The following is an 11488-nucleotide window of genomic DNA, read 5'->3' as shown; positions in this document are numbered from 1 at the left end:
TGTACTATGCTTGAACAAACAACGGTTAATATTGTATGCAGCTTTTAAACAAGAAAAAGGTTTTAGCACACCAACATCGAATCAATAACAGTCCTTTGCAAGCTCATCAATAACATAGAAATGGCCAACTCTTTAATGTCTTGGACACGATAAAGGCTTAAATAATTTCAAACACATAACTTTACAATAAACACAAATACAAAGTGTTTGTCTTACATGTAGTAATCGGTTGTTGACAAAGTACCAGCAGTGCAGCGACAGCAGGCGTCGGGAATACATTTTTGGCAGGTGCACCCCTGAATTTTTTTTTTCTGCATCCGGGTCTTTGATTGATTGATTGTCTGTATTTATGCATACAAATGCTTCTCACCTACCCTTGATATATGCTCGGTAAACTTTAAAATGTAATAACCATTTATATAAGTGATTTATTGAAGTAGTTGGAATGAGAATAAATAAACTTGCCTTGTCCGAAAAGCAAATAAAAGAAACGCCCCAAACCCCAGTGTCGTCATCATAGCCCCGCCCACTTTGTGACGTGTGCTGACGTCGCATGGTTGAGCGGTGAGAGAGGACAAGCTGCTTTAATTTGGCGGAGAGGGGACGGTGGTGGTAAGAGCCATCCGGCCAGCGATGGCTTCCCTCAGGCAGGAGCACCTCTACGGGCTGACGTGTAGAAAGAGCAGTAAAAGCAGCCCCGACAGGACATTTTACCACGTCAAGCTCACCGACAGCGCCATTCGAGCCCTCGAGGCTTACCAGAACCTGAAGGTACCGAACTCACACACTTGTCAAAACTTCATCTTCATTTTTTTTCCATTTCTTTCCTATTCGTAGTTAGAGTCGTTGTCAGTTGTTCATGTTTAAGCTGTTTTATTTACAACATTAACCCTTTTTAAATGTCTTCTTTCCCCTCGTTTTTTACCCCTCAGGCTAATTTACCAAGTGAGCCGTTGATTAGTTTCAAGGGGAGTCATGGGGTAAGTGCATCGGTTATTCTCTGCCTTCTATTCAAGTCTTTTTACTTAACTACAACTTATACCCTTGTTGTCAACTAGTAAAGCTCAATAATTTGTTTATTTCCCCCCTAAAGCTGATTTAAACTCATAACACAGAAGCTTCAGTCCAAATTGATGAAATTAACTAAAGTTTTCATCCTGTAATTTTTGTATATGTCTTGTTCCCAACCACCGGTCCGGGGACCAGTAGTGGTCCGTGACGCATTTGCTACCGGGCCGCATAGAAACATTAGTTAATTTATAAACTACCGCATTTTCTCTGGTTTAACTTTCGCCTGTCCCACTAAACACACCGATAAGCTTGTTAATATATGTATATTACAATTTCTTAATATTACAACTTCAGCGCTATAATGAGTTGATTTTTTTCATGCTCATTTTTTTTTATCTGCCACATGTGGAAAACCGGTCTGTGAAAATAATGCATACATTAAACCGGTCCCTGGTGGAAAAAAGATTGGGGACCCCTGTTGTAGATGGTTTTCAATTTATATTGCAGCCATAATAAACAGAACCAGCTTTAACATTGTGATACATGGATTGAATGACCCAGATATTAGGGAAAACATGCAGTTACATTATCAATCAATCAATCAATCAATGTTTATTTATATAGTCCTAAATCACAAGTGTCTCAAAGGGCTGCACAAGCTACAACGACATCCTCGGTACAGAGCCCACATACGGGCAAGGAAAAACTCACCCCAGTGGGACGTCGGTGTGAATGACTATGAGAAACCTTGGAGAGGACCGCATATGTGGGTAACCCCCACCCCCTCTCTAGGGGATTATACACAACTTAATTTTTAAAAAATTTGCAAATTGTAGCATTTAACTGTAGGGTGTGATTATTTTAGGCATAATATGCTATGGTCAGGATAGATTTGTAGGTAGAATTTAGGGATCCATCTCCATCCATCCGTTTTCTTCCGCTTATCCGAGGTCGGGTCGCGGGGAAGCAGCTTAAGCAGGGAAGCCCAGACTTCCCTCTCCCCAGCCACTTCGTCCAGCTCCTCCCGGGGGATCCCGAGGCATTCCCAGGCCAGCCGGGAGTCATAGTCTTCCCAACGTGTCCTGGGTCTTCCCCGTGGCCTCCTACCGGTCGGACGTGCCCTAAACACCTCCCTAGGGAGGCGTTCGGGTGGCATCCTGACCAGATGCCCGAACCACCTCATCTGGCTCCTCTCGATGTGGAGGAGCAGCGGCTTTACTTTGAGCTCCCCCCGGATGGCAGAGCTTCCCACCCTATCTCTAAGGGAGAGCCCCGCCACCCGGCGGAGGAAACTCATGAATTTAGGGATGTAACTATAAAATAAATTAATTTTCATCATTATTATTAGAGATGTCCGATAATATCGGCCTGCCGATATTATCGGCCGATAAATGCGTTAAAATGTAATATCGGAAATTGTCGGTATCGTTTTTTTTATTATCGGTATCGATTTTTTGTTGTTGTTTTTTAAATTATTTATTTATTTATTAAATCAACATAAAAAAAACAAAATACACTTACAATTAGTGCACCAACCCCAAAAACCTCCCTCCCCAATTTACACTCATTCACACAAAAGGGTTGGTTCTTTCTGTTATTAATATTCTGGTTCCTACATTATATATCAATATATATCAATACAGTCTGCAAGGGATACAGTCCGTAAGCACACATGATTGCGCATGCTGATGGTCCACTAATAGTACTAACCTTTAGCAGTTAATTTTACTAATTTTCATTAATTACTAGTTTCTATGTAACTGTTTTTATATTGTTTTACTTTCTTTTTTATTCAAGAAAATGTTTTTAATTTATTTATCTTATTTTATTGTATTAATTTTTTTTAAAAGTACCTTATCTTCACCATACCTGGTTGTCCAAATTAGGCATAATAATGTGTTAATTCCACGACTGTATATATTGGTTGATATCGGTATTGGTAATTAAAGAGTTGGACAATATCGGATATCGGCAAAAAGCCATTATCGGACATCCCTAATTATTATCATAGTATTGTTCAATGTTCTCAAAAGGTGCTTATACATGCACTCAAATCTTTTAACCAAGTTATATTTATTCTAAAATAAATAAACAGACACACAATATACTTTCTGAGGTAGAAGAAACATAAAAAATTAACCTGGCTTCTTAAGAGGCATATTATTTGGGTTGAGTTTTTTCTTGCCCTGACGTGGGATCTGAGCCGAGGATGTCGTCGTGGCTTGTACAGCCCATTGAGACACTTGTGATTAAGGGCTATATAAATAAACTTTGATTGATTGATTGATATTTTTATTAGAACGTATTTGTTTAAAGATGTTTCTTTTACTGTTTTAAATTGTAATGGTTTTAGAGCGTGTGTGTTAATTTGTCTTCTGTTCAGCAGCGATTAGTGGCACTAGCTGCTAACTAATAATAATCGTGCTTTGTAATTTTTAAATGTAGCCTGCTTCTCTAGAAAATTAGCAGTTTCTTCAAAGTGAAGTTATCAATCACGATTTCACGATCTTTTTAATTCGACACAATAATACTACCGTCAGGAGTTTTACTGCGGTTTATCAACTTTTTTACAGTTGAATTTTTCAAGGCAAAACATGTTATGTTAGCGTATGTTACTATTAATAGTTTAAGAAAACATATATATTTTATAAATGTCTATATTTTCACAATTACTATCCATCCATCCATTTTCTACCGCTTGTCCCTTTCGGGGATTTATACTAAATAAAAATTGCAAGACTGCGCAAAGAAATTTGTTTGGCTACCAGGCTTGTCACTCACCCTGTCTAATCAACTCATACACACAGTAGGGCGTGTGCACACATACAAAAGAAGTCCAAAAGAAGCAACAAACAATTTTCCGTCTTGTTGTTATTGTTGTTATGATACAATATACAAACAATGATAGATAACCTTTGCTATTATTAGCTAACAACACACAAAACTAATGTGTTACATATGTTTGTAGTGTATGTCATTATGTCCTAAAAGCTGTAATTAGGTGGGATATAATGCTTCAAATACATTGGAAAGTTAACTCAATGTGTAAAGGTTGCAAACAGCCCCTTCATGAGCCATATTATTTTTCAATCAAAGCAATCAATCAAACTTTATTTATATAGCCCTTAATCACAAGTGTCTGAAAGGGCTGCAATTAATTTTGTATTTAAATGCATTTGTTTAAAGATGTTCAAAAAGGTTTTAAAAGTGTGCAGACATTAATTTGGCTTCTATTCATGTTAATATTTTAGATAGCAGCGATCAGTGGAGCTGGCTGTTTGCTAGCAATCTGTGTGCTAGGTGCAAGCGATTAGAGATGCTAGCTGGCTTCTCCAGGAAATGAGCAGCATCACCAGTCTGTGAGTTTCCTCCAAGTGCCGTTATTTATCACGGTTTTACGATCATTTTTATTCGAAACGATAATACGTAGTTTATCTTTAATACCGGAAATTGTTACATCCCTAGTAGAATTGAATGTATTCGTCTTTAAAAAAGAAGGGTTTAAGTCAAAAACCGAACATGATCGGATTAAGGTGTTTCCATGGGTTGTAGGCTTTTTTAGAGCCGGACTACTTGAGAAATCGGACTAATTTAGTGCATGGACACGTACTGATTTATAGTAGTGACCCGTAATGTAAGGGTTTTATAGCATATAGAAAGCTTGCAGGTTACTGGGTCAGGCTGGTGACTGTGAAGAGGCACTCTGAAGAGAGGGAGACACACGCACACACACACACACACACACATGCACAGTCAGAGTCAACAGTGGGGTGAGGAGCCATTCACATGTCAAATGAGAACCCTCAGTGACGCACATTGGCCCCATTGCCTCATGGGAAAGTGCAATTTAATGTTGCACGCATCGGTTTAGAAACTATTACTTTCATTTTTTTTGGGCCACACAATTTGCAGGAAGCGTCACCAGATTTGTGTGTGTGTCTGTGGGTGTGTTTGTGTGTGTGTGTGTGCGTGCACGTAGTCAGAAACCGCTACAGTTGGTCCTTTGGGATTATTTTACTTCTCAGTCGATGCTAATTGCAAACTGGTGGGGAAATAGCTGCAGCCACCTTCCTGTCTCGACAAGACTGGTAACTAAGCAGTCTAGTATCATATGTATGCGAGGTCTGCAGGCTGTAATGAAGCAGAATGTGTGTTACTCTTTTTTCCTGTCACAATGTGAATTTTGTGAATGTCAAATTCAATCTGGCTACCATTAAAGGCCTACTGAAACCCACTACTACCGACCACGCAGTCTGATAGTTTATATATCAATGATGAAATCTTAACATTATAACACATGCCAATACGGCCGGGTTAACTTATAAAGTGACATTTTAAATTTGCCGCTAAACTTCCGGTTCGAAACGCCTCTGCGGATGACGTATGCGCGTGACGTAGCCCGGCGAACACGGGTATGCCTTCCACATTGAAGCCGATACGAAAAAGCTCTGTTTTCATTTCATAATTCCACAGTATTCTGGACATCTGTGTTCGTGAATCTGTTTCAATCATGTTCATTGCATTATGGAGAAGGAAGCCAAGCAAGCAAAGAAGAAAGTTGTCGGTGCGAAATGGACGTATTTTTCGAACGTAGTCAGCCACAACAGTACACAGCCGGCGCTTCTTTGTTTACATTCCCGAAAGATGCAGTCAAGATGGAAGAACTCGGATAACAGAGACTCTAACCAGGAGGACTTTTGATTTGGATACACAGACGCCTGTAGAGAACTGGGACAACACAGACTCTTACCAGGATTACTTTGATTTGGATGACAAAGACGCAGACGTGCTACTGTGAGTATGCAGCTTTGGCTTTTTTTTGCGTATGTACGTAACTTTTTTAAAATATATAAGCTTTATGAACCTTGGGTTAGGTGAACGGTCTTTTGGGCTGAGTGATTGTGTGTGTTGATCATGTGTTTGAATTGTATTGGCGTGTTCTATGGAGCTAGGAGCTAGCAGAGGAGCTAGGAGCTAGCATAACACGTACCGTACCGTACGTGCGCGTCACGTACGTAACTTTTTAAAAATATATAAGCTTTATGAACCTTGGGTTAGGTGAACGGTCTTTTGGGCTGAGTGATTGTGTGTGTTGATCAGGTGTTTGAATTGTATTGGCGTGTTCTATGGAGCTAGGAGCTAGCAGAGGAGCTAGGAGCTAGCATAACAAACACGCAGGTGTTATTATGCAGGATTAATTTGTGGCATATTAAATATAAGCCTGGTTGTGTTGTGGCTAATAGAGTATATATATGTCTTGTGTTTATTTACTGTTGTAGTCATTCCCAGCTGAATATCAGGTACCGTGAGTATGCAGCCTTGGCTGCTAAACATTCGATAACTTGACCGTATGTGCGCGTCACGTACGTAACTTTTTAAAAATATATAAGCTTTATGAACCTTGGGTTAGGTAAACTGTCTTTTGGGCTGAGTGATTGTGTGTGTTGATCAGGTGTTTGAATTGTATTGGCGTGTTCTATGGAGCTAGGAGCTAGCAGAGGAGCTAGGAGCTAGCATAACAAACACGCAGGTGTTTTTATGCAGGATTAATTTGTGGCATATTAAATATAAGCCTGGTTGTGTTGTGGCTAATAGAGTATATATATGTCTTGTGTTTATTTACTGTTGTAGTCATTCCCAGCTGAATATCAGGTCACCCTCGGCTCTCACAGCATCTTCCCTATCTGAATAGCTTCAACTCCCCACTAGTCCTTCACTTGCACTTTACTCATCCACAAATCTTTCATCCTCGCTCAAATTAATGGGGAAATTGTCGCTTTCTCGGTCCGAATCTCTCTCACTTCATGCGGCCATCATTGTAAACAATAGGGAACTTTGCGTATATGTTCAACTGACTACGTCACGCTACTTCCGGTAGGTGCAAGCCTTTTTTTTATCAGATACCAAAAGTTGCAATCTTTATCGTCGTTGTTCTATACTAAATCCTTTCAGCAAAAATATGGCAATATCGCGAAATGATCAAGTATGACACATAGAATAGATCTGCTATCCCCGTTTAAATAAAAAAAATTCATTTCAGTAGGCCTTTAACATTCACGTCACTGATTATACACTAAATCAATGTAAAATTACAGGCATGAAAGGTGCACTTAAAAATGCAAATGGACCCAATTGTAGTATTTTGGTGTTTTTCTATAGCCACCTCCTCCATATTTTAGGTCCTTCAAACCATGCCAAAGCGAGCATCCCATCACATTTTAATAGTTTCAAACAAAAATAAAGTAGCATATTGTCACGGTTTGCACACACTAACAATATTACAATAGTTGTCATAACATGAAATAAATAAAAAAGTATATGCAAATCTGGCTAATAATCCAATTAATTTTTAAAGAATATCCTAGTAAGTCAGTGTTTTCCATAGGATTGCAATCTATTTGTGTGCTAGGAATGGGTGTCGCTTAAAATTTACCCCCCTGTAGTACCTGGTGCTTAAACGGTGCCTGAACTGGTACTAAAGAAAATGGAAAACATGCACAATTTGGTTAAGAAACAAAACCAAAACCTTATTCTTATGGAATTTTGCGACAATCAAGTTGAACCGACTAGTCATTAAAAAACTTCAATTATATAAAATAAATTATATCAAAGAAACACATAAAAAAAAATGTATACCGTAATAATATCTACACCAAATTGTCATAATTATTGCAGCAATACAGAACATAAAAAAACATTGCAAAAAGCAACTTTTTGATACCAATGCTCACAATTCCGGGGTTTCTTGAATGCAAACTTGCTCTCTGTGTTGTTGTTAGTGGTAGCAACGGTATGAGGGCTGCTGTTGGTGTGTTAAGGGAAGTAATTACCGTTTTTTTAAAATAGCATCAGACACCATGTGCTTCTTTCGGGTTGGACATCACTTACGAAACGTTACTTTTACAGTATCGTCGCTAAACACTAGTTGCAGGTTGTTGCGACTGTATTCATTTAGCACCCAAATGAAGTACCGATAGCTTATTCTTTTTCGGCCTGTGTACTGCCGCTCACGCTGGCACGGTGCCCATCCCAAGTGGTGGGTTTCATTGGGGGATGTATCTTCCAATTTGCATAATTGGCCATGACGCAGTTGCAAGAAGTGAGTAAAAAAAAAAAAAAAAAAGTGTAACAAATATGTTTGGAACTAGAAATTAACTTTTGTATGAAGCCACAAAAGGGACAAGCGGTAGAAAATGGATGGATGTAACTTCTGTTTGTATTTTAAAAAAATGTTACTAACAAGCAGGGGCCGCCTGTGAGTGCCTTTAGGTGGGGTAGGGGTCTCACTACCCATTGAGGAGAGCAATAATGTTCATGTTGGCATGTCCAAAGGTATCTTTACTAGATTTGATGCTAGTCATTTTTTAAAGGGTATCAAATTACTCAATAAATATCAAGTTTGTGGCACTGATCCCTCCTGCTCAGGCTTCCTATTTTGTGTCATGTCAGTGTCTTTATAAAAGAGGGTGAACAGTTTTGACCGTGACAAATCGGTTAGGCCCTAACTTATTTGTGGCGGGCTTCCACAAATGTATGGTAAACACTGTGAATGGACTTCCGCTTAGTTTCTTTCTTGCTGAAGACAACATACAGGTACTGTATTGGCCCAAATGTAAGACAATCTCCTCAGTTTATTTTATTTTTATATATTTTTAAAGAGAAAATGAATCATATTTCTTTGCTGTTCTACAGTTATTTAAAAACGATGATTCACTGATAACTCCTCCTTTGCTAATAACTTTTAAGACCCTTTTTCAACGGATCTGTGTTGCAGCAAATGCTCACGGTCTGTGAGTGACAGGAAGAAAAGGGCTGACTCACTTGGGTAAAAGTCGTTTTCCGCCACCTGTTGATTTGCATGCAAAAACATGTAGACTCCGAATGTAAGACAACCTGTCTTTTTTTTTTTAGACTTTTCTTGAGGTAATTTTGTGCATTTTTTGATATAACTTGTGGTTCAGTAAAAACAGGAACAACTGCGAGTCGGACTTTGGACACTCCTCTCTAACATAATTGATTTACCTTTCTATTATTATCTTATTTTAACTGTACTTGTTGAGGCTTCTCTTTAAAAAAAAAAAAGTTTCCTTAAAATGTGTTTTTTAGAAAAGGTAATCAATCAGATTGATTCTTTTGATGCTCGCTTTGTCCTAAAATTTCAAAACATAATGCTGAATCGTACGACTGACATTACACTGACCTGTATGCAAGACGATGGTAGACCAGGTTGTCCTGCAAGCCACAGTTTTTAGCCAAATTAATGTTTAAAGGAAATTACAGGAGCAGGAGCCATAATACTTTAGATGACAGCTTTCTCTGTCTAGTCTGTGTGTTTGAGGTCTAGACAAGCGTGTTAGCATTATAGACAGCGGCTCTCTCCGCTATGTTTGCTGGCCAGCTTTATGTGAGAATAACACTGTTGCGTGCGTAATGTTTGCCTTTGCATGTTATGACGCGTTTGCATCTTGTTTTGGTGCTGAAGGCATTAAAAGGCATGATTTATTCATGTCCCACCTCCTGCCCATTGTGCCGGACCAGCCGAAATCCCCTGAGGACCATCTGTGTGTTTGTTTATTTGGTGGGTCTGTGCGTATGAGGGAGACAGGGTGAGGGGAGCGCTTGCCAATTGCCTTTCTATGAGCGCTAGTGTGCGTCGCGACTGGCTTTGTGTGCCTCTATGTGTGCACCCTCGCTTTTAATTTGAATAACAAGGAGCAAGGGAATGTGGCCTGTGTTTTGTCACCCAGAATGAATTGACTTCCTCATCCTAATGCATTACAGTCAGTCCAGATGTGTTGTGCACTGCCGTAGAGGTGATGCTTCTGCCCGACCAACATGATGATTTAAAAAAAACAACTACTACTCCCTGGTGTGCATCTTAAAACTCATTTGTATACTCTAGCCTTTAAATAGACTCCCTTTTTAGACCAGTTGATCTGCCGTTTCTTTTCTTTTCTTTTCTACTCTGCTCCGGGGTAGACCGCTAGCCTGTTCATCGGATGGGGACATCTCTACGCTGCTGACCCGTCTCCGCTCGGGATGGTTCCTGCTGGCCCCACCATGGACTGGACTTTCGCTGATGTGTTGGACTTTTACAATATTATGTCAGACCCACTCGACATCCATTGCTTTCGGTCTCCCCTAGAGGAGGGGTGGGGGGGGTGGGGGTTACCCACATATGCGGTCCTCTCCAAGGTTTCTCATAGTCATTCACATTGACGTCCCACTGGGGTGAGTTTTCCTTGCCCGTATGTGGGCTCTGTACCGAGGATGTCGTTGTGGCTTGTACAGCCCTTTGAGACACTTGTGATTTAGGGCTATATAAATAAACATTGATTGATTGATTGATTGATAATAGAGTAGACACAAACAGGCACTTTTCTGCACAAAGTAACAATCTAGTTTAAAATATGAGGATAGCTAATGCTTACAGTTTACTAGGAAAGTTCAATGTGGCAGTCAATGACAACATTCACATGCATTCTGGATCCTTTGAACATAAATTAGGGCAGATTTTTGTGACCTTAGAAGTTTGGGGATTTTTCCTTGGCTTCTTTCCAGCAACTAGTCCTGATTCCAATTGTTTGCAGAAGATTTCATAGATCTATTTTTTTAGTGAGTCGCCAACCTTTTCCCAGAAATGCTTTTTCAGAAAATAAGGTACTGCCCAACTTGTGCATTTAACCTGCAGTTAAATACTTGGTAGTGGTGGATTTTTGTGGCAAGTGAGGTGTAGTCCATCTAGTAGTAGATTTATTTGCACAGTAAATTATTATTTGAAAAAACAGTTTCAGAATCCTAATAGTGTTTGTGTTTGGACAAATTAGTAGTTTTGTACCTTGTCTCACTGTTCCTGCCAATGTATGCAGTGTTTACTTAAGGTAGTGAAGCCCTCTGCCCTATGTAAACATGGAAGCAGCGGAGTGCACCTGACTGATATATGCCTAGAAGGTTTTATAGGCGCAATAAAAATTTGAACATTCTAGCAGGCTAATATATAAAAATACTGTAATATTGTACCTACATAAGTGGTTGGTGTGGCTCCCCTCAACATTTTGAAAAATAGCACCAGTGTTTATTGTTGGCTGAGAGCAAGAAACTACCATGCAAACTGCATATTAAATCTTGGCAAGCTGTGCAATGAGTATCACTAATCAGTTGACAGAAACATTAGTCAACATTTAATTTAGTGTAAGGAATTTTTCCGAAATCATTAATTTGTTTGCCTGGTTGGACCAGATGTGGTTGGGTTAGATGTGATGCATAGCGCTAATATTGTGAAGGCCGGAAGTGTGTGAATGGTCGGAAAAAGAGAGCTTGGTGGTGGCCGTGTTTGAACAAGGGACGAGACTGTTGTTCACTTTTTAAATAAGTGCCTCTCTTATTGTCCATCCTTTCTACTGAGCTTGGTATTCTTACCAGACCCTAGGTTATAGGTTTCCCATTTACAGTGCTTTTAATATTAAGAAATGTGTGA

General features: G+C 39.4%; 1 protein-coding gene across 1 annotated transcript in view; it reads left to right on the top strand.

Annotated features, from left to right (window-relative positions):
- The first annotated feature begins 511 nt into the window (after window positions 1-511).
- LOC133632256 (RNA polymerase II elongation factor ELL2-like) overlaps window positions 512-11488 on the top strand; it is a 62728-nt gene continuing 51751 nt past the window's right edge. Inside the window, exons 1-2 of the mRNA XM_062024599.1 lie at window positions 512-771; window positions 933-980. Coding sequence (XP_061880583.1) covers window positions 634-771; window positions 933-980 — 186 coding nt within the window. The 5' untranslated portion in view covers window positions 512-633. The remainder of the gene's footprint in view (window positions 772-932; window positions 981-11488) is intronic.

The sequence above is a fragment of the Entelurus aequoreus genome, linkage group LG02 (genome assembly GCF_033978785.1).
Source record: "Entelurus aequoreus isolate RoL-2023_Sb linkage group LG02, RoL_Eaeq_v1.1, whole genome shotgun sequence".
In the NCBI taxonomy this organism is placed as follows: domain Eukaryota; kingdom Metazoa; phylum Chordata; class Actinopteri; order Syngnathiformes; family Syngnathidae; genus Entelurus; species Entelurus aequoreus.
This window is presented reverse-complemented; position numbering and strand designations above follow the sequence as displayed.